The sequence below is a fragment of the Pelodiscus sinensis genome, chromosome 1 (genome assembly GCF_052426305.1).
Source record: "Pelodiscus sinensis isolate ZL-2025 chromosome 1, ASM5242630v1, whole genome shotgun sequence".
NCBI classification, from domain to species: Eukaryota; Metazoa; Chordata; order Testudines; family Trionychidae; genus Pelodiscus; species Pelodiscus sinensis.
In genome coordinates, this window is record NC_143052.1 from 87,765,208 (window position 1) to 87,788,627 (window position 23,420).

The following is a 23,420-nucleotide window of genomic DNA, read 5'->3' on the forward strand; positions in this document are numbered from 1 at the left end:
GAAGCAGGATTTGATTAAACCCATATTGTCGAAGGTGTTAAGATTGTTTGATTAGCAAAATGGGTCACATGAAACCCCCTTCATCGGCCACACCACTTCATGACACAATGGTTCTCTCCAATTGCCCTTCTTAGAAGCAGTGGCAAATCAGTTTCTCACTTAACACTGAACTCCGGGATGTTTGTAATTAAGCTGTATTTTCCCATTTGGCACTCCACGGAGTCATTTGGAAGTGTTGTGAGCCTGTGGGCTGAGATGGATGTGCACATGATTGCCAGGACCAGATGTTTACTGGCCCAGAGACGAAGCTTTGTGTTGGAGCTGGGACATAGGAATGCTGAAGTTTGAGACACTTTGGCCAGAGTCCTGATCTCTTCTGCTGGTCACAGGATATAAACTGCAGCTGGGAGACAAGCTCCAGAACCCTCCTGCAAGAGAAGCGCTGCGGCTGTAGAATAGTATTAGACAAAAAGGAGGCAATGAGGACACTTCTGGTGCTACTACTCCTGACTCTGGCCCTGGCAGCTTTCTGCTCTTGTGAAAGAGGTAAGGAGACACAGCATTTATCTCACCCGAGTGTTCCCTGACGGGCTAATGTCAAGTTAAGCTACGCAACGTCAGCTACGTTAATTGCATTAATTAACTTGACTTTTGGCACTGTCTACACTGAAGGAAGTTGAAGGAAGAACACTCTTCCTTCGATTTCCCTTACTCCTCCTGAAATGAGGGTTACAAAAGTCAGAGTAAGAAGCCTGTTATTTCAAAATTATTTTGAAGATGTACGCTCTGTTATTTTGAAACAACATGAGTTATTTCAAAATAAGCGTGCAGTGTAGATATAGCGTGAGTGTCTTACTGAACACTGGAAACCCAAGAAGGCTGCATGCCTGGGAGAAGACCTGCTCTGGGGCCAGGCAGTATTCACTGGGCTACTGCACTGGCAAGGTGTTAGACAGGTCACAAAGAAGAATGGGTCTGGAGTCTCTAGCCTAACCCTGCTAGATCTTTGCCAGCACCAGGACACACACTATTGCACAGTTGGGCATGACTGGCAATTTCAGAAATCCAATTTAGGATTAAGGTGAATTAGCAAAGTTAGGTCCCCAGTTTTGGACAAATGGACTGGGCTGCAGTGTTCCCTGTAAGCTGAGTGCTTGGGCAGCTGCCCAGGAGAGATTCACATACTACCCAGCTGATTGGCAGAGTGCCCACAGCTGCCCATAGTCAGCAGCATATGTTTCTACTGGAGATGCACATACACACATACCTTGGTGCACATAACAAAATTTATTCTGCACATGGATGGAAACAATTGGGAGGGAACTTTGGCTGCAAGTCTGAATTCAGGGAAATTAGCTAAACCAGCAGTTCCTAACTGCTGGTCCGTAGCCGGGCTGCAGCGGCTCTGGGGCCTGGGGCTGCAGTACCCCACCCAGCGCCTCCCCTCCTACTGTGGCTGTTGGGAGAGGTGTGTCCTGCCCCACCTCTCAGCCAACCAGCGCTGGACAGGAGTGGGGTCTCCTCCTAGCTGCGGAAGAGCGGTTCACTGCGTGATGGGAGGGCTGCACGGAGCTTGGCATGGCAGCCTTAGAGCAGCTGTGACCTGGGAAGCAGTGCTCAGCTGGCAGCTGGGAGGCAGCACAGGGCTAGGTGAGGGGGTGGGGCTAGTGCTGGGGGGCTGTGGAAGTGGGGGCTTTAAGAGGCAGGGGGCTGTCACTGGGGGGCTCTGGAGATGGGGCTAATATTTGGGACTGGGAGCTGGCACTGGGGAAGGCTCAGGGGAGGGGGGAGAGGTGCAGTGGGGCTCCAAAAAAGGGAGGCTTGGGGGTCTTGTGGTGGGGGTCTCTAAGGCTTTTGGGTTGGGGGGCTGGCACTGAGGGGCTCTGGGGCCAGGGTGCACCCCAGCCCTGGCTCCCAGAGCTGCCATTAACAGCTGGCTTGAACTGCAGCAGCTGTCTGCCACGTGGCGACTGCTGGAGCTGAAGCTGGCTGTTTGTGGCCGCTCTGGGGGTCCAGGACTTTTGATGGACCAGTATAATGTATTTACGTATTTGCATATTAATTATTTGCACAATGAATATGCAAATATGAAAATAGGATTCTACCAATCCACCAAATGTTTGTGACTGGGTTTGCCAGTCCGCAGTATAAAAAAGGTTGGGAACCGCTGAGCCAAACTGCTTGGACCATGGGTAAGGAACCATTATATCTGCCAACACTAGAAAGTTATACAGTACCTAGAGACATGTCAGGAGAAAAATAGAGCTACATGTTTCAATTCCATTGAAATATGTTGGACTGGGATGTACAGAGTCATCCCTCTAAACTAGGAAATAGCTGAAATAGCCAGAGTGCTGTGATCAGGAGACAGCCACGTAGTTGGAGCAGGCAGGGACAGGAGACCCAGATCTGAAATAGCTAGTGTTCAACTTTTCTCTGCTTTGGCAGAATGGACGGGGATGCTGAGAGAGGAAGAGCAGAAAGCTTGTCCTGTATTTGGCAATTCTTGTCAGTGTTAAATTCCTCACTCTCCCTGGCATCAGATTTGGAATAAATTAGAAATTAGTTAATATTTTGCAATTTAGTTTTTAATCTTTAATTGTTTTCCTCTCGGACAGCTTCTCTCTCTCATTCCTGGTCAGCCTGCTCTCAAGCAACTATTGTATTCCAGCTTGTCCAGTTGCCTTGGTCTAATCTTATATCAGTTTCCACGTGGAGAGAAAAATGCAGATTGACTCCAAAAGCCTAGAGATATCCAGAAGGCTCCATTCTGCTGCAGGCAGCATGTTGTCCTCTGACATTTCGTAAGGCACCAATGTCTCCTGGCATTTGGATAAAACAGGAGTTGGCCAGTACCTTTGCCATAGTTCAGAGTTGAACTGAATCTTTCTAAGGTTAAAAAGCATTAGGTTAAAGACTCCCCATTGCCTCTCATCTGCAACGTTTTCAGAGGAGGAGGTAAAAGAGGTATCCCCTTGGTCACTGCTTTCTGCCTCCCTTACTACAATCCTTCTGTAGGATCTGCCTACCTCACCTGCTGCTAATGTGTAGAACAAGGAAGCTGTGGGAAGGGGTCAAATGTCCTAGTGTCTATTCTCCACCGTGTTACCTCAGGGAACTCATTTACCTCCCTGTGCCTCAGTTCTTCCAGCTGCAATATGGGGATTATTGCATTTGCCTAACTCACAGGGGCAGCGAGAGATCCTGAGGTGAAAAACACTGGAGCTGTAATTACATTACATGATTACTAAGGTGCTGAAGGTTTCTGTGATGAAGCTGCTGCTCTTCTGGGCTCTTTGTAGCTAAGGGCTGGGGGACTCAGGGCACTGTGGCAGTCAGCACTCAGGAGGAGATGAATTTCAAAGGAGCAGCAGCACTGCGGGCCAGATGAATGGAGTGTAATGGAGCAGGATGACGGTGAAGAAGCTGCGTGGGCAGCCGTCAGTAAAGATGGGGATGGTGGGTCAGGGGGCAGGTGTGAAGACAGCCCATATCCTCTCAGGGCAGAGGGAAGGGGATGGGGCAAAATAAAGTCTGTCAGGTTAGCTTCTTCCTCCTGCCTCTGGTGGCAGGTTGTTTGCATGGCTGAGAACAGGAACAGGGGGCTGCTTGGGGACAGAGTTCACTTGGAAGATAGTGAACCAGACATCTACCAGTTTCCCCTCTCTCTTGCTGTGACACAGCAAAACTTCTGATTAGCTCCCAGAAGCTGCAAGGAAATGGGCAATTCTGATGCCTTTGCTCAAGTTGAGTAAGACCTTACTTGGCAAATCAGGCCCATTGAAATCAATGCTACTACTCAATTAAGGTGTATTTAACATGGACCTGAGGGTCACAAGCTGATCCTAGGTGACTTAGGGTCAAACTCGGGTACCTTGACTCCTACTGAATGGCACCTTTCTCCACAGATAGTCTAGAGTCTGGACACAAATGTGTCCTGCTGCTGTAAATGCACATAATGCATTGGAAAAAAAACAACACAAAAGAACACAATCCTCCCATCAGAGAGTTTACAATCTAGCCATTTCTTTTCTTCTTTATCCCATAATACACTTCTAATACAACAGCAGCTGGGATTGGCCAGGGTGGAGGAGTGATAAGCGAAGAACTAGAGCAGAACCCCATGGTCTGAGTGGCTAGATGAGTATGGGTTCCATGAGCCTCCATAAGATCAGAGGGAATTCCCCTTGGAAGACTGCAGGGACCATCAAAGATTAGAATTAAGAGTGACCTTGTTGCATACAGTGGGATCTTATGTTTTTATGTCCCTAGCCACTGTTTTCCAGAAGCTAGGAATGGGTGTCAGAGTGTCATGGGGGTGAGCACGTCTCCCCCCCCCCCCGCCCCAATGTCTCCAGCTGGTTGCTTTGGGAATTAGCTCTTCAGCCCTGGAGTGCCCCCTTTCAGCTAGTGTCACGTCTGCTGGTAGCATCCTAGGTCGGTGCCCCTGCATTCTAGCGTCCTCCCCTCTCAGGGAACCCAATTCACCTTGCCTCAGTAACCCATTGCACTACGCCCCCTGTGACTACCTCTCCGAACAAATGGGATTTTATGTCGCTTATCAGGGGCAAACTGCAGCCTGAAATGGTCACTCGTCCTTGGCAAGGGGTGGGGGTGGACCTGCTGCCTTGCTTATGCTGGCTGTTTTCCTGCAGCCATAGTACACTCAGGCCTTGGCTCAAGCCCTGCAGCCTAGGAATGAGGAGGATGGATCCCTTGATGACTATTGACAGAGCTGAGCTAGTGTTAGCAACGGTGGGTAAATTTTGCCCCAAACTTCCAGTGCAGCCAAGGTCCTAATGGGAGTAGAGAGAAAAAATTTTCACATGTGGGAAAGGAAATGGTGTTGCCCAGTAAGGAAGGGAGATACAGTCACTCAATGGGGCCAAAGACTGAAGTCACATGTTTGGTTCCTATGTGGTGTTCCCTGATTCCTTCTATTCATTGTTTTCCAGATTCAAAGGACTCCCTGAAATCACATGATGCAGCAGGTGAGCATCTTGCCATGACTTTCTCTGTACTTGTCTCAAGCCCTGCATCTGCCTTCATCTTTCTCTTTATCAGGATTAGGGAATGAGTGAGACGCTTGTGGAATCCTCTAATTTCTTTCTCTTTCCTTCACCTACACTGGGATCTGCAGCAGGTGTCATCATGAGTCCTCTCCTCTCAACAGACCAGCTGTGACAACCAAAGATCCAATTTTCACATGACCCAGAAGTGTAGACTCTGCAAACAGTAGTGAGAAGCAGGCAGCACGGACATGAGCAGGCTGCGTTTTTCAGCTCTCAAACAAACCAGGATATGAGGCAGCTGGCCCAGTCAACAATCATGTTGCCCTGGGAGCCACAGGGGATTTAGGCTATGAGCTAGCTGAGCACATAGCCAAACAGAGGGGTACCTATAATGGGCATCACAGAATGGCAGGGCTCCTCTATTGCAAAGGTTTTCAAACTATGGGTCATGACCTAGCACTGGTTCGCACAATGTCAGGCACCGGGTCACTTTGCTGTAGGGTGACACAGTGACTAGTGGGGGGTGTTAAGGCAGGCAGCCTGTCCTGGCCCTATGGACCATGCTGTATTTGGTCTGGCTCCTAGGTGGGGGAGGGGGCACAGGGCTCCATGTGCTGTCTCTACTCTGAGCACCGGCTCCACATGCCCATTGGCCAGTTCCCAGCCCATGGGAGCTAGTGGGGAGGATTTGTACCTGCAGGCAAGAGAAGCATGCAGAGCTGCTTGTATGCCTCCACCTAGGAGCCAGATCTGTTGTTGGCTGCATCTGGAGCACAGAGTGATCCACAGTGCACCCCCACTGCACTGCTGACCAGGAGCTGCTGGAAGTAAGCTTGTGCCCAACCATGAGCACCAAACCCCTTGTTCAGCCGTGAGCCCCCCCAACCCAGAGCCCCCTCCTACACCCCAGACTTGCACTCTGTCCCCCTAGAGCCTGCACTCTAGTCAAAAGATATAATTATGTTGGGTCGCAAGCATCAACAGTTTTCTTCAACTGGGTTGCAGGAAAAAAAGATTGAAAACCACTACTCTGTTGGTTCCTCAGAGTTGGAGTTAGAAACCTGCATGAGCTGCTTAGTGAGTTCTGCTGACTTGCAGGGGCAAGAGAGGCTTATTAGGTCCACTAGGATGTAAGTGAGGTGTAGGGACAGAGAGGTAGGGTTTGGGACAAAGAGGTTCCTTCAAGGAAAACCTAAGACTAGCCAAGTGTTGAGAAAAAGTTTAGGCTGAGCTTTATGTTGTATCGCTGCAATTTTTACTGCCAGGAAAAAGGTAAGTTTGATCTAGGTATTGACTGTGCATATTCTGTTCAGCTGAGTTTAGGATCTGAATGTTCTCCCTGTCCCTCATTCTGCTCTGCAGCCTGTCTCACAACAGAACTTCATTAGGAAAGCTATCTCCTGGCTCCCTTGTCCTTTCTCTTCTCCCATAGGCTGAAGAATAAATTGCTACTAGGGTTCATTAAAACTGGAATTTCCCCAGAGAACCAATGAAAACAGAGAGAGAGAGAGAGAGAGAGCTTTACATGGGAGGCTGCAATGTCTGGCACTTCTTAAAGATTTATTTGTAGTGGTATTTCAGGTCTGACTGAGATCCATTTACCAATTGATCCCCAGAGATAACCCCTTCCCTGCCCATGAGATAAATAGCTGGGCTTTCTCACTGGCCAAGTAACTTGGCATCAGAAAAAAATACTTTGCTGGCAGTTGAAAGCCTGGGTTAGGGAGCTGAGCTGGGAATGGTAAAAGCTCTCTGTGGGAAGCAACTGGCCGCCCTCTCTGAGCACTCCCCAAACACAGGTAACCAAAACTCTCTATGCAGTGCTCAGTGTGCTAGGGCAAAGAGTGCAGAGTCCTCTGCTTTCTCTAGACTCTCTACCCATGAGCACCAGGATCTCTGTGCAGAGATTACTGGTGTATTTCCCAATCTTCCCTAGCACTCTGTACACACCGGTACTGATACTCTAAGCACAGGCTTCTTACAGTCCCTCAGCGGTATTCTGGCTGCATGGTCACCAGCATCTCACCAGGCGACAGTCAGTGACACAACACCCATTGCTTTTGGTTACTTTGGGGTGCACTGCGGACACTAGTACCAAGGCTTTACTGTGCAGTGATCAGTGGGACAGTCCATGTTAGGTTGGCTCAGACTGTATAGAAGGTGACAAGATTTAAGGTCATCAGGATTGGAAAGCATGTTTGTATCCCTGCATATTTGGAGCTTGAGTCTCTTCTCATACTGTGGTGACTCCATTGACTTCGATAGCTTTGCTCCTGATTAACAGGGTAAATGACAAGGGACTCATGCTCATGGTGTTCATGACTAAGGAGGAACTTAGCACCTGAGACCAAGCATGATGGAGTAGAGAAGGAGGAGTCAAGTCTCTGCAGCTGTGAAAGCTAGGGAGGCAGAACTGTGGAGACTGGGTTGGGTATATACATCCTTGGAAGTAGAGGAAAAGGGTCTGTGATGAGGGACAGCAGATGTTCCATCTCCAGAGGACACTCTAGTATTTGGACTATAGGAGGGCAACCCTGGGGCTCTAACCCACTCTTCTATTCTCCCACGGCAGGTATCAAGGTAAAAAGAGAAACTGCCAATGCCTTTATGAAGAGGCAGAAGAGGTCCTACCCCTATTATGAAAGGTAAAATCTTCCCTGCCTCACCAGTGGGGCTCAGGAGAGAACTGATTATTTAAGAGGGAGATAGAAAGGCAGTGTGATGTGGCAAGGAATTTGATTTATGTCTGGGATAGCACCCCACATACAGAAACAGAAAAAAAGAAGATGCAGGAGATCCTGGAGACAAATGGCCTATTCTTCCTTACTGAGTCATACAAATCCTCTAAGGAATGTCTGTTAGGTATTGAGTGAGCATAGTCAACTTTACATCACCTCCTGTAGGAGCCCCCAGCACAGGGGCATGTCAGATGCATTCTGGGGGTATTTCCGGAAGCAGGGAACTTGGCCAGTGTTCCTAAGCTCCTGGTTAATGCTGCCTATTGACACAGGAGCCAGGGAGAGTGGGGTGCAAGTTTGAGGATGCTCTAATCTGTATCAGGAACTGAAAGAATCTGCAGCACAGAATGCAGTGAGGTGGTTTAATCTTTGCCTTCAGTTCTTGCACCAAGCTCAGCTGTAATGCAGAGATAAGGTCAGACCAGACTGGGTCTGCTAGGTTCAAATACTACATTAAGGGCTTATTTTACAACACTCCTGGAGATAGGGACGCAGAACTTGTGCTGACAGATTGACACAAGAACGTGCTTCATGCACCTCTGGGGAGAGGTCATGATGCTACGTCTCACAGAGGCCCTGAGAGATAAAACATTTCTAGTGGAGCATCCTTGGGCAGGAGTTAAAAGCCTGGCTTTAATACGTAGCTCATAAAGCTTCTGAGGTAACTAAGGTTCCTGGGTTGAACCCCATTTTATAGACTCTTTCCCATGGAACAATAAGCCAGGAGCTGAGATTCTATATTCAGCAATGGTGTCCAGCCAGTTCTGAAGCAGTAGCCACTAGAGAGGCTACTGCTATAGCGAACTCGCCACAGTCAACCGGCAAAATAGCCACATTGTTCAAGCCAACTAGCCACACTCAACTGGTCATAGTCACATATGGCTAGTGGCTAGCATTTCGGACACCACTGTTTAGAGCAGGGATTGGCAAACTTTCAGAAGTGGTGTGCCGAGATTTCACTTATTCACTTCTATGTATGTATCTGTATGCCACTGATACTTTTTAAAGTCAATAATAGTCCTACTTACATTTTAGCAGCTTCATTAATCTCTCTCAGTGGCCTCAAGTGTGTGCTGCATCCTCCTTTACCCTCTTTCTGCCCCCACATCCCTGTGCCCCCAGCGCACACACTAGCAGGGCAGCAGCACTGAGACTCGCAGCCCCCTCAGGAGCAGCACTGGGGCCAGGAGGGCTGTGGGGGTACAGAGTCACTTCCCTGTCCAGCCCAGCCTTTTGCCCAGGGCTCACCCCCTCAGAGCCTGGGGCTGCCCAGAGTTGGCTCCAGCCTCCAGCTGGGCACAGCAGGGTGCTGGGGAAGAGGCCCCAGTGCCCCATGAAGGTGGCAGCAGAGTGTGACTGGCCATGCCACCCGATCTACGGAGCAGCCCCAGCCCTGCCTCCTCCTGGAACAGGAGGCAGAGCCTGTAGTGGGGGGAGGAGTGGATGTTAACCCCTTAGCTCCAGGAAGCTGCACGCCCAGCCTGGTCGGGGCCGCTCTAGGAATGCAGAACCCAGAGCAGGGTCATGCCACCCGCTCTGCTTGCCTGGTGCCTATGCCATGCTGCGTGGTGAACATGAAGCTCGAACTGCAGTGCAGGCTCCCCACTGTGTGTGGGTGCGGGGTATGCACTCAAGCCACGGACCACCTGGGAGGCGGCCGGTGCCACTCAAAATCATCTTGCATGTCACTTATGGAACATGTGCCGTATGTTTCTGACTCCTGGTTTAGAGTCTTGTGGAGATGGGGAAGGGGCTTCATCCACGACTGAAAGAGCTCTCTCCCACCCCTGGGCATTAATCGAAGGGACAAAGGGTACGTCTAGACTACCGCGTTTTGTCGACGGAAGTTTTGTCGACAGATACTGTCGACAAAACTTCCGTCGACAATTTGCGTCCAGACACATGGAGTTCTGTCGACAAAGCAAGCCGCTTTGTCGACAGAACTCCGTAGTCTGGACGCAGTGTTACAGGCAATAACACCTTCTGTCGACAGAGTTCTGTCGACAGAAAGTGTTATGCCTCGTAAAATGAGGTATACCAGCGTCGACAAAACCGCGGAGTTCTGTCGACGTTATGTCGACAGAACTCCGCGGTAGTGTAGACGCTGGTATTGTTTTGTCGACAAAAGTCCACTTTTGTCGACAAAACTAGGTAGTCTAGACACACCCTAAGTTCTAGCCCTTTTTAGTTGCTCATTATAAGGGAGTCCATTTCTAGGGAATGCTGGGTAAGCACTCACAGGCAGCAGAAGAGTTTGGGGAGTGATGAATAGCACCTTTCTCTTTATCCACTGCAGGTACTATGAACGGCACAAATCCCCAATGGAGCTGAGGAAGGAACAGTGTGAAAACTACGCCCCCTGTGACTACCTCTCAGAACAAATGGGATTTTATGTCGCTTATCAGCGTTTCTTTGGGAGATTCTGAAGAAGAGACTGTCCCTTCCCTCACTTGGCTGGGGTCCAGCCTGATTTCCATAAAGAGTGGGGTAGGGGAAGGAGGGAAGGAAGGAAAAGAGAGAGGTAAATTGGGCCCACTTGAATTCTGCTTAGCATTGATCAGAGCAAAATAGCAAAATGAACCCAACGTGTCCATTTTCCATTACGAGACTGCTGAACACTAGTTGCAACCCTTTTACCCTCCTCCACTCCGGCCTACCATAGTATTCTGAGCTTTTTCAGAGAAAGGAAAGTGAGGAGATTCCTTGGCAGGAAAGTTCCAGAGCAAGTTTAGCCAAAAGAGAAGATTCTTCTGAAGAAACTCAAAATATGACAAAGGGTGGCAGCAAGACCTTTTGGGCTCTCCCCCCGCTCCACCCCCCACAAAAATACAAGGAGAGGAGTGAATAATAAATGAAATGCAGCGGGGTATGTGTGTAATGTTTGCTGTGGAGAACAGTGATCCTCATGCCCCTAATAGAAAGGGACTGCTCCTGCTGCTTTCTGTTGTGAGGGGAAAGGTTCAGCAGTTTGCCACCTAGGATGGGATAACCAGCCAACATATGTGTTAGTGATGATGCATGAGCCCCCAAAGGTTTGGTGGTTCTATTCAACTAAGCACTTTGATTTCATATACTTCACTGAGCTTCTTGGACCTGCAAAAATTTGGGTGGAAGCCTCAGGTGCGTCTGGTACACTCTATTTCTGGTCAGGCTGAAAATACTCAAACAGAAAAGCTGTTCCTCATGATTAGTTTATCACTTATGTTTCTGGTTCTGGCTAAAACTACAACAAAATGCAGAGGCAACAGTAAAAATAAACCAAAAAGTTAACTGAACTTTTATGAATCTTCAAAAAAAGCATGTGTGTGTTCAGGATTGGGTTGGTTTGGGTTGAAGTTGGGTCAGTACCTGGTTTATTTGAATAGGTTTCCTTATCCCCAGTATGTATCTTCCTTTTTTGCAAATTCAGGCAGGTATTTTTAATGAATATTATACATTATCAGCTTTCTGAAATTTCACTTATACTGTCATATATTTTGCTCTGTAAGGAAAATGTCAGCTTTTCCAGAGAGGCGGGCATCTCCTCAGCAGTTGAGATGGGGAGTGAAGGAGATCTTTCAATTAGCATGCTGGCTGGTGAAATCATCCCCAGCTTTTGGCTATAATAAAGGTTAGTTATATAAATCAGGTTCGTGTTCTACTCCTTTCTGTTCATTTGCATAGCATCCAATGGGGGTGTTAGAGGTGGTGTCAATCAGCTGGGATGAAAGAGACGTCTGGAAGCTAAAGCTCTTTCTTTGTAGCTACAGTAGACTTCCAATAATCTGGTACCTTTGGGACCCAGGGGGTGCCGGATTATCGGATATGCCGGAGTATCAGGAGGGGCGGCGCTGCAGGACCAACCCGGCAGCACCCCAGCTGCTCTGCCCCATGGCTTCCCCAAGTCCGCCGCTGCTGAAACTGATGAGCAGAGGACTTGGGGAAGCGGCGGGCAGAGCAGCTGGGGTGCTGCCAGATTGGTCCTGCAGCGCCACCCCTCACCTCACCCCCTCTCCTCCACCACTGTTTGCAGCTCCAGCTGGCCTGTAGCAGATGGCTGCGCGGGGCTTTCCCCCGCCTCCCTGCAAAATGGTGAAGGGTTCACCCCTCGCTGTGCCGTTCCCCGCTGACCCCGCCCCCCAGCCGGGCCCAGGGTGGGTCCGGGCAGACCCGTCACAGGGGTATAATCCCCTTCTCCTCTCCTTCCCTTCCCTTTCCCGGCTTTTGAGCGTGCGTGGGGCTCACAGGAGCTCCAATTGTCCGGCTGGCTGGAGCACTTCCGGGTTCCAGTTGGTGCTGGACTATCAGGAGTGCCAGACTACTGGATGCTGGATAATTGGAGTTTTACTGTATCATGGGTAACAGGAAACAACAACATTGGCTTGATTCTAGTGTTAATCAGACATAACTACATTGAAATAAATGAAGTGATACCATCAGTGGAATTCAGCTTTCCCCTGGAGAAACTTTCTTCTTAGGAGGAAAAAGGGACATAGTCTCCATGTTCATATACAAATAGACTTGGTCCCCACAGACTCCAATGGGAATCCTAACTCTCCCCTGGAGGAACTTCTTCTTTTGGGCTGAGAAATGAATGTTTTTCCTTCTCTGGGCATCTCACTCTGACTGTAACCAGAAAGAGATGTGGGTCTGAGCAAAATGCCTGACCTTCTTGGCTCTGCAGTGAAAAGAAGGGCAACGGGAATGTCTAACACCAGATAATTACTTGGTACTGTACCATGTGGCTCAGAAGGAACTAAGTCTTTCAGCCTGCACAGAACAGGTCTATATTTGAGCTGGATGACTGGAGTTCCTGCAGAGACAAAGGCCAATTGTTCCCCCTACAGGAGGAACCCCACTCTATTTGCGGACAGCATATGTTTGTGGGATACAACTGTAAGATACTGAACTAATGCTGTACTGTTGATATGGGCATCCTAACCAGCTTAAATAGTCATAGTGTGAACCGTGCTGAGCTTGTATGGCTTGGGATGGGCTTTGTTTAGGGCAGGCATATGTTACTGAAGTGTGGAGGGTAGAGTCTGCACAGACTCCAATAGCACAAGAGGCTTATGGTTGTGCAGCCCTGTCTCATAAGATATCCTCTGCTGCCACCTTATGGCCATTTCATGGCACTACTAAGGCATTTTAGATCTTACCCACAAAAGCTCACGATTCTATATATTTTGGTTAGTCTCTAAAATCAACGAATGGTCCTGTGGCAACTTAAAGTTACAGACTAACACAGCTACTCCTCTGATACATATTCAGAGCTCTGCATGAACACAGGGCATGATCCTGCACTACACACTCAGGCAAATCCTCATTATCATCCACTAAAATATACACAGTGGCAAAGGCCTAAGTGTTTAGTGGGGAGGGATAATGGACAGTGGACATGATATGCACAGACAGATTAATGAATTAACACCAACTCTGAAATTATACTCTAGAGACATGTGGGATTTATCTCAGTATTAGTCAAATAGAGCTGGCATGAGGTAGAAACAGATGAAGTAATTGCTTAGTGCCCTGACTGGCTCCGGGGCAGGGAATCTGAGGGTATGTCTACACTACCCTCCTAGTTCGAACTAGGAGGGTAATGTAGGCATACCGCACTTGCAAATGAAGCCCGGGATTTGAATTTCCCGGGCTTCATTTGCATAAGCGGGGAGCCGCCATTTTTAAAACCCCGCTGGTTCGAACCCCGTGCAGCGCGGCTACACGGGGCTCGAACTAGGTAGTTCGAACTAGGATTCCTATTCCGAACGAGGTGTACCGGTAGTTCGGAATAGGAATCCTAGTTCGAACTACCTAGTTCGAGCCCCGTGTAGCCGCGCTGCACGGGGTTCGAACCAGCGAGGTTTTAAAAATGGCGGCTCCCCGCTTATGCAAATGAAGCCCGGGAAATTCAAATCCCGGGCTTCATTTGCAAGTGCGGTATGCCTACATTACCCCGCTAGATCCAACTAGCGGGGTAGTGTAGACATACCCTGATTTACTTTTTTACTGTGTGTTGTGGGGGAAAGGGAGGGAGGAAATATTCTTGCTTACAGCCCCCAAATGGACAAGCTCTGCCAAAATTCAATTATCCTGTGGCAGTGGTTCTCAACTATTTTTATAGTAGAACTCCTTCTAATCAAGCTAGGATTTAGTCATGATTAGTTAGCCTAATCAAATTAGCACTCTGGGAAGCTCCAGGGTATTGACATATGCTTATGATCCCTCCAAAGGGGTTATGAGTTGAAGGCTGAGACATCATGCTTTAAAAGATAGGGACAGAGATAACGAGTCAAAGAATTAGGAGGAGGTTGGTTGCCTTTATTACCTTGCCTCTGTGGCACAATGTGACATCAGCACAAGAATGCAAATGCCCTTGCATCACTGACATATCATCGCACAATGTATGAACATTTTGAAGTGGTTTGACACAATATGCCAGCCCCTGGTTATGTTTCAGCATCAGTCATGACTGTAGGCCTGTCATCCATGTGATGGCATAAGAACCTGCTTTTTTCAGATGTATCAAACCACAAACACAACTGCGTACTTAGCTTAGATTCTCCATCCATAATCCCATCTGCCCCCACTGCTATCAAACTGTGTTAGTGATTGAATGTCTTGTCCCTCTTCCCCAGCAACACTCCTCCTCCCTCAAGCGTTGTTCCTGCTCCACACACTGTGCTGCAAGCCTCTCCTTGTGCTCTGCAATCTGTTGGTGCCTTTCCATCTGCCGGGGATTCTTTCCCCTTTGGCAGCGCTGCCACTTGTTGGTCCCATCCGGGATGTCCACCATAAGCTCTTCATGGAAATGCTTCCTCTCTCCCCACTTGTGACCATTCGAAATTCCAGGCACCTACTGGACTGTGGCTGGGTGGTAGAGGTGGAAGGGCCTGAAAGCAGCCACCACACACAGCGCACTGTTATCTCAGTACTTCTGAAAAGATTCAGAGTATCCACAGAAAAAGTGCCTGTGGCGTGTATCAAGGCCACAATTAATCGCACCGTAAAACTCAGCTCCAAAACATTCTCGGTGTCTATGCATAATCATCATCAAAGCCCATAGAGTGGGATGGGAGAATGAGAGATTCCCACAGCTTATTGGAGGAGAGGTCATAAGGAAATGGGAAACTGCGGATGGATGAGGATTCGTGAAGCTCGCTGAGTGGGGCCCAGCATGTGCTACTTTGCAAGGGGTCTTCAAAACCCTGGGGTCATCCCTCTTCAGGGTTGTGCAAGTTGCTTTTTACAGGCTGTGAGGGAGTCTCCCTCCTCAAACCAGGACTGCTTCTCAAAACTAGCTCATATGGAAGTGCTAAATGGAAATAGGACATATAGCCTCTCACACCACAGGCACTCATTGGAATCCAGCCAGTCAGCAGGGTCTGGAATTTGCTATCTTCTGCTTCTGTTCTGTGACATGTAATATGAGCTGGTGGGTCTCAGTCTAGTCACAGTGCATTTATGGGACATGGGACCATGCCATCTTCAACTTTGGCCAGTATTTTGGCCTTTGTTGGCTGTCTCAGAAAACAAGGCTGGGAACAGCAGTCTCTTGTTTGGTGGGGAGCAGCTGGCAAGCCAGGCTTGGTTGCGTGGCTGTCAGGCACCTTTCCCAAGCAATATATTAATTTACAGTATCTATGAAAAAGGATTAGAGCGGGATGGGCAGCAGTATGGTTTTAGAGGCTAGGGCAGGGTGGGAGAAGAAGGGGTTGGGCAGCTGTGTTATCTGTGGTGCCAGATGGGTTTTGAACCAGGGAGGCATCTCAGTTCTGCCTTTATCAGAACCCTGCATTCCTTTCAGTGAGCATTCAGCCTTTGGCTGGAGATAGGTTGTTTCACTCAACCTCATCTTGCCATTTAAAGCAACAGAAGAAGATGTCTTGGATGCCTCAACAGTCTGAGTCTCCTCTTCTTTTGGACTATTAATGGGATTTAAACAAGGCCTGACATAAGGAATCTTCATGAGACAGAAGGAAAAGAAAGAAGATGATAGGAAATCTCAGCATTAAGTGACCTGATACAGGACAGGTGAACACATACCGACTGGAACTGGGGTGGAGGAGAAACTGTCCTTTAAAGGACCCAGATCATTTATTTTGGACACCGTTTTTACCAAATTTATTTCAAACGAGGAACTACTATGACTGATTTGTCCTCACCTTGGCACTAAGTTAGTAGCCTTCAAACTACAGCTGAAGTCCGATGAATGATCCCAGCTCCGGGAAAGGAAAAGAAAGAATATTGGCTCTTATCTGAGTGTCAATTTCACATTGCAGATTTGCTGGAATTCAATTTATGACATTAAAAGAGAAAAGAAGAAACTGAGAGAATCCCCCTCTTCTGGTTCTGTAGGAGTTCAATGTCCTATAGCAGCTCTCCTGTGGATTCTGGGATGACAATTCATCTACTGGTCTGCCTGCTGGTGCTGATCTTCCCCCTGCTGGGGCTGAAAAAAGGAGAAAAGGTTGTGTTTTCTTTGAAGTTGTAAAGTTACTCAGGCTATGTGTAGACTATGGAGTTTTTCTGGGATATCAGAGGTATCCCGGAAAAACTCCGCCACGTCTAGGGAACGCGTCTGCTCTTCTGACATTTTTTGCAGAAGAGCAGAAGTGCTCCTTCAGAAGCCCTGTCTTCCTCATTTCACAAGGAAGAAGGGCTCTTCCAAAAGAGGAGGTTTTCCGAAATGTGGCCCAGTGTAGATGGGCCAAATTAAAGAAAAGCCTTTTCCGAAAAAACAATTGGAAAAAGGTATGCAAATTGCAGAGTGCAATTTGTGTACCATTTCCGATAAAAAGCTGCAGTCTAGATGTAGCCTCAGAGAAAATGGCTGATCTAAAGACCACTAAGGATGATGAGTGTATTTCCATTCTCTTCTGTGGGCTTTGAATCAAGTATAATGTAGGAACTACTTTGCTTTGACTTGATCTGTTCCATTTCTCACTTTCTCTAACCCTGCTGAGAAATGCCCTCCATTTTCAAGTCTCATGTTTTCCAGGGGATGTTTGTGGTTGAGCCTAAGGAAATGCCCCAATCAATACAGTCTTTCTTAGATGGTACAGGTATGTTTTTGTTAATTTTTCTATCCCATGGGACTGTATCTGGGATTCTTCCCAAAAATATTTCAGATACTGTGGGTAGAGAAGTTGTGTCTGAAAACTGTGAAGTCCACGCTACTAATTCCATGGGCCTGGTCAGTGCCTTCATTTAGGTGCCCTTTTTCAAGTGAGAAGTGAGAATGAATATTCATGGTGAATTCAGTCTCTGCTTATATTCAGTCAAATATTAAATAACTGGATATAATGTTTAGTCAAAGCCCACTTAAAACTCCAACAGTGAAAAAAGTGATCAATGATATCATCACATGCATTATGTCCCCTGCTTTTGACATTTGCATTTTCACATCAAAAGCTATGAATGGGACACATCCAGACTACTTAATTAGCTTCATTAACGCTGGTGCTACACTTGACAGGTACCTGCTTTTTCTGTTATATATATCTTGCATTCTGTTATGCCTAATGAACTCCAACTTGCCTAATGAAATGGGTTTAGCCACAAAAGCTCATGATTCCATATATTTTTGTTGGTCTCTCATCTGCCACAGGACTATTTGTTTTTTTTTAAAGTTACAGACTAACACAGCTACTCCTCTGAGACTTTTTGCATTATGATATTTGTTCATGGAAGGTTTTCAGAAAAAGAATTGATATCAATAGTTAATCAGCAGCACAAACTCACAAACTGAACACACTAGATATTATTTTCCTGTTATGGGGCCCAGCTATATTGTATTTAGAATATTATATATCAGAGATCTGGCCACACACAAGACCCCATTATGCTGGACACTGTATGAACATAGAACAAAAATTCACTCCATGGGCTGAAGAGTTTACAATCTAAGATAAGAGATCACAGATAGATACAGACAGGGGAGTAAATAGAAACAATGAGACAGTAGTGATCAGCATCATAGGCAGTGATCTGAGCATACCAGCAACCTAACCATTGTCAAGTGTTCACTTGCATTCGTCCAGCTGGCTCCACTAGAATGAATGACATGAGTATAGGCTATTTATGAGATTTAGGATTATTTTTATCCCAAATTATGTAAAAAAAGCCCTTCAGATAAAACATCTACTTCAATTCAACAGGTTAAAAATTGATTTTTTATGCCATGAAAAATCATGTCATTTTGATTTTTTTGTCCTGAATCAGGACAAAAAGCCAAAAATCCATACTTTTTTATCTTATAAAATTCCAAAACAAAAATAAATTTGTTTCAGTTCTGTCAAAGGATTTTGTTTCAATTTTATCCCTTTTTAACTTTTAAAATACAAAATAAAGTAAATTTTGAAATGAAAAATGAAATCATAACATTCTGAAAATGTCAAAATATTCCAAATTGTCATTTTCAAAACTTTTTTTTTCATTTTTTCCCATCGGTAACATTTCATTGGAATCAATATGATTTTATGAAAAAAATTCAGATTTGTTGAGAGGATGTTTTCCAATGCACAACTGTTTTGACAAAAAAATAATCCAATGAACTCTAAGCAGGACAATAGGAAGAAATTCAGCTCTCAAGTGCGCTCCCACAGCATTACACAATTTATATATTGCATTATAGGTTCCTTTATTTTCTACCAAAGCGCTGGCCAAGCGGAGTTAGATTACCTATGGTCTACCCAACTATCTCTGTCCACCCACCTTTCTTTCTTATGTGGTGCAGCAGGGAATATAAGGGAGTGGAGACACTGGAGATATAGTTACTTTCACCTGTCAGAGCTGAGATGAAGTGGTATGGGTCTCCAACAGCATATCTGTGCATTTGACCTGGTAGTGTGCAGAAAGCTTCATGAGTAATGTCTTCTCTGCACCTAGCATAGGAAACAAAATATCAGTGGCAACCTCAGATTCAAGGCACAATTTGGGGAGACGGTGGGTGCGCAACAGCTGTGCATACTGGGATGCTGCTTGCTTTTCTTCACATTCCCCTCTCTATCAGGAGGAAGGAGAAAGTACACGGATTTCAGAATTACTCCTCTGTCCCCTCCTTTCACCAGCCAGGAGAGAGAGGCATGCAGAGAAGCTGTGTACTTTCTCCTTGCTCCCTGATAGTCAGGGGAATGAGAAGAAAAGCAAGCAGCATCCCAATATGCACAGCTGCTGTCCCCCTTCCCTCTTGAAATGGTGTCCTTGCTCAGATCCATAGCTCTGAGCTGACTAGTCCCTCACCTCAAGTCTGTGAGAGACTGTTTAGAGCCTAGGTGAGTGTTCTACCATATCCCAAATTTGAGTCCAGGTGAATGCTCCTTTCTCCAGCCCCATCAATGTGTCCTAAACTCTTCTCCTCTGGCTATTGCATGCATTCCCAGCCTACCTATGAATTTGCCTCAGTGAAATGATGGCAGTATCCTGGGCAATATTCTCTTACCGGGAAACTGGTGCAAATGTCTAAGGTTGCATATATGCTGTTGACAAGCTCAAAATGGGTGCAATATTGGTCTGTACTCATTGTGTTGAGAAATTTTAATGTTGCATCATGCACTCTGTGATCTCTGTAGCAGGACAAAAACAGTAGGGAACTCTGCTGTACAAATACACACATACTAACGGTCACATTCTTGAGGATAAATGGGTATTACCTTTATGTTGCAGGCCACATCCCACATTGTCATGGATATGGCACCAGATTCCTTTGATGACCAGTACCAGGGTTGCCGTGAGCAGGTCAGGGAGGAACTGGATCGAGGAGACTACTTTCAGAAGGAATTGGGTAGTAACAAGAACTATTCCAGCATCTGGGAGAAAGCAAAGCTGGTCTGGTCAAAAAACCCAAGAGCTCTGCTAAGGGAGATGCAGGAGAATCACGCTGTAGCCCTCACGGCTTACACCATGAACACCTCGCTGCACTCTGATTTAAACTGGGCTGTGTCCAGAGCTGGGAGATCCCCAGAGCACTACAATCATAGCTTCCCCTTCAAATACCTCCACTTTTACTTGACAACAGCCGTTCAACTGGTGAGGAGATGGAAAAGTGGCACCTCTAGAAGAAAGTGCTACCGGGTGCACCGGGGGGTAAAAGGCCTGTATTTTGAGGCGGAGATAGGCACTAAAGTGCGGTTTGGCCGCTTCACTTCCACTTCACTCCTCCGGAAGGAAGCCCAGAGATTTGGGAACGAAACAATATTCACCCTGATGACTTGCTCAGGGGCGCTTGTGCAAGACTTCTCCCACTACTTCTCTGAGAGGGAGGTCCTCATCCCACCCTATGAGATATTCCAGGTCAGAAACTTCAGCCAAACACCAAGTGGTAACCAGCTCTATCTGCGATCTGTGGGAAATTACAGCCAGTACAATTGCCAGCTCCTGAAAGGTACGGTATGTAGAAACTCTCATAGTGGAGATCCAGGAGGGTCTTGCGCTGCACCTTGAGAGCTCACCCTGCTGTACCACATTTCATATTTCAGGCCTAGTATCTCCCTTGGGGGCAGAAGAAGCCAGGAATGTGCTCTTGCTGAGCGTGCACTGTGTTTTCTGGCTGCTGTGAAAGGTGGTGGAAGCAAGCAGACTTTTTTTTTGCACGTGTGTACAGGTTAAAAGTTCTTCCAGAAGCTGCTTGTAAAGGAACCTGGGTCTAACCAGATGTCCTTCCTCCATGCTTCCATTACTCCCACCTAGATTCCCTTAGCCAAATCCTAGCATGATGCTGGAGTTGCAAGACATGCAGAGCCATCTGCAATGGGATTCCAAATGTGCTTACAGTGGTGCAGATTAAATAGTGTGAGCAAAAGTGAAAGGTTTTGTTTTGGGGTGTCTGTAAGAATTACATCCCGGACAGCATTAATTGACAATCAGCCAGAAACCTTGGTTTCGCAGGGGAACTGTCTTGTGGCTCACAGCAGGAAAACAAGATGGCCACTGGCAAAAAGCCCCAAAGGCCTTTCTTAAAGGGGCCATGCTGGTTTTTTTTTTAATTGGTTTTTTTGTTTAATAACGGTGGGGGTCCTTTTTTTTTGCTCAACAACTTTGGTGTCCCTCTTTTTCTCCTCAACAGATTTTTTCCCCTGGTGTGTTTTTTTTTTGGAGGGGGGAGGGGGTTGGTGTTTGGTATTTTTGGTTAAACCATCTGGGAACCCGAAAGCACACTGATTCTATTCACACGGTTGATGCACAGTAGCAAGTTGTTGCTCCAGTGTAGATATCAGTCAATAAGAACGGTGCTAAACATTCCTTCCTAACTCCTTTCACAGCATTGATAGAAGACACACACACACACACACAGAGGCAACAATTTGCAGAGAATGACCTTTCCATAGTTCAAGTTGCAATCAATTTCCATTCTAAAGATCTATTTTGACACTCTTGTAAGTCTGGTTTGAAAAATGAGTTGAGCCTGAAAATACATGCATATATATTTTGTTGCAGAAAGCACTGAGCCCAGATGTTCTTCCATAATGTCAATGGTAATATTTGCCATTATCTTTAATTCTAGGCACTGTGTGTGTATGTTTCTTTCAATAATTGGCATGTAAAACCCATCTTTGTTTAGCTGCCATGATACAGGCCTAGGGTTTTTGGAGGTATAGGACCGGAATTTTAGCCCCAGCTCAGAAGGTGCATGTAGTGTGGAATGGAGAGATGAAAGTAAAGTTGCATTCACCATGGCATTGTAAGTTTGATTTTGATTCCCATTGAAATGTCAACACAAACAAAAATCTTTCACTCTTTTAAGGCTAAATCTTATTGTCAGTTAGAATGTATTAGGGAAATGATGACTGAGATTTGTTTTACTTTAATATGGCTCTGGAACAAGGTGGTAGGATTTTTGTTAAACATATTAAAACTAATGATGTAACCATATTGCTTAACCAGTTAACCAATAAAGGAGGTGAGTGGGGGAGGGGACTGATCTAGCCTGGCTGGAGCAGCCCTGCCTCACGCTGGAGGCAGGGGCTACTTACTCTAGCTGGGCTGGAGCAAACTTCTGCCTGTGGTAGGTAGGGAGTTGCTCAAACCCCCACTGGTTAACTGGTTAAATCGTCACGTCCCTAGATAGAACCCTGCATACATCTGCTGAGTAAATTCTATTTAATCATTGTGGCAAGTGAGGATTAACTCCATCTGGGTACAAACCAGGTGGCAGAGATTCTCTGGGCAGGACTGGGGTCTTGCTCAGAAAGGTATCGGCAGGGAAACCTTAGAAACAGCCCATTCTGAGCTGAGGTTTATGTTGTGCTATTATTCCAACTACCAATACAGTCAAACCTCAGGAAGAAATATGTTTGGACTATATGTATTGAATTCTGGGCAAATACTTGGGTTTGTTGTTGTTGTGGCTGTTTGGTTTTCATAATCTGAACCTGTTCACCTGAATGAGTGTTTTTATTCATTTAAAATACTTTATGAGGAAATTATTGTTCTAGGGAGGAGACATGTTACCATGTGCATCAAAGCTGTGGGCTGAATTTCTAAAGGACACCTCTTTTGATTCTTTTGCAGCTTCAAGCAGCAAGAACTACATCCACAATCCTCCTATTGCTGCCTTTCTTTCTTGTGTGATCTGTGCTTTCTTCTACTCTACCAGACAATGACTCTTTCCCTGATCACAGAAGGATTCATGTGCTGTGTAAACCAGAGTGAGTTATGAGTGTGAGGGATTTACAGCTAACCAGCCACAGAGATAACTGACACTATAAGGTGCTGAACACCTCCTGTGAATTTACCTCTAACTTCTCCTGAATTCAATGAGTTGCTCAGAATTTCAAAGGAAGTGTTTAATACCTAGCAAAATTAGGACACTTAGTGTGTATTCAGACTAGGAAAGTAATGGGTCTGTGTGCTTACTGAAGAGCATGGCAGCAACGCCAGTCATCTAGTGATGTAATCTGCAGGGCTTTGGATATAGCCACACAATAGGAATTCCTGAACCACAATAAACCTTGTACTGCAGGGCTACTCAACAGGCGGCCCACAGGCCGCATGTGGCCCGGGGCCTGTTTGTTTGCGGCCCGCAGTGCAATTTGGTGGAGCCAAAACCAAAAAGTAGTAAATATAATGGTCTTTGATTGATTTGCGTTTTAGTAGTTAAATTCCTGGACTATCAATGCTCATTAAAAGTGCCATCATATGGGTGAAAATAGATATGAGAAGAGAGCGATTAAGGCAATAAGCTGACCTCGAGGCTGCGAGAACTGCCCTGGCTGGCACCCATGTTGATACGATCACACACAGTCCCTGGGAGAGGAATCTCCCACTGAGAAAAGAATCCCCAGTACTTCCAATTTAGTTATCTCTCTTACAAGTGTAAATTAAGTTCACAACTCCCTTGTAAGAACTGGTCTCACAAAAGACAGACCAGCACCATTTGGCATCACAGATAAGAAAGAGAAACACGTGACCCCATGGGTATAAAGATGGGTCCAGCAGCACACTCACTTTGAGTGTCAATCAGACAGATCCGTTGGGGCATCTCTCAGTCTTTCCTGGACTGCCCGCTGTGAAGGGATCCTGTATTCTAGCAGCTAAAATCTGAGATGTAATAGGCTCTTCCTATAAACCCAGGATACACACTGCCCTGACCGTCGGCTGACAGAAAGTAACAGAAAACACATTAGTTTCTGAGATCATACATTGGTGTGAAAGAGCTTCTGCAAATCCCTTTCATGAGTTATGTTTCTTT

At 46.5% G+C, this 23,420-nt stretch overlaps 2 protein-coding genes across 3 annotated transcripts; both read left to right on the forward strand.

Annotated features, from left to right (window-relative positions):
• The first annotated feature begins 375 nt into the window (after positions 1 to 375).
• Positions 376 to 10,577, forward strand: LOC102443906 (osteocalcin-like). The gene is made up of 4 exons (XM_014574980.4): positions 376 to 546; positions 4,956 to 4,991; positions 7,585 to 7,657; positions 10,047 to 10,577. The coding sequence occupies exons 1-4, from the start codon at positions 480 to 482 to the stop codon at positions 10,174 to 10,176; spliced, it is 306 nt and encodes a 101-aa protein (XP_014430466.3). The 5' UTR covers positions 376 to 479; the 3' UTR covers positions 10,177 to 10,577.
• Positions 10,578 to 10,720: 143 nt separating this feature from the next.
• On the forward strand, positions 10,721 to 22,376 carry ART4 (ADP-ribosyltransferase 4 (inactive) (Dombrock blood group)). Of its 2 annotated transcripts, none has more exons than XM_075934618.2 (3): positions 10,721 to 11,360; positions 19,397 to 20,114; positions 22,241 to 22,376. In XM_075934618.2, the coding sequence occupies exons 2-3, from the start codon at positions 19,415 to 19,417 to the stop codon at positions 22,330 to 22,332; spliced, it is 792 nt and encodes a 263-aa protein (XP_075790733.1). In that variant the 5' UTR covers positions 10,721 to 11,360; positions 19,397 to 19,414; the 3' UTR covers positions 22,333 to 22,376. The 2 variants fall into 2 exon arrangements, with proteins under 2 accessions (XP_075790733.1, XP_075790722.1); XM_075934607.2 differs by lacking the exon at positions 10,721 to 11,360 and adding an exon at positions 13,693 to 16,199.
• The last annotated feature ends 1,044 nt before the right edge of the window (positions 22,377 to 23,420 follow it).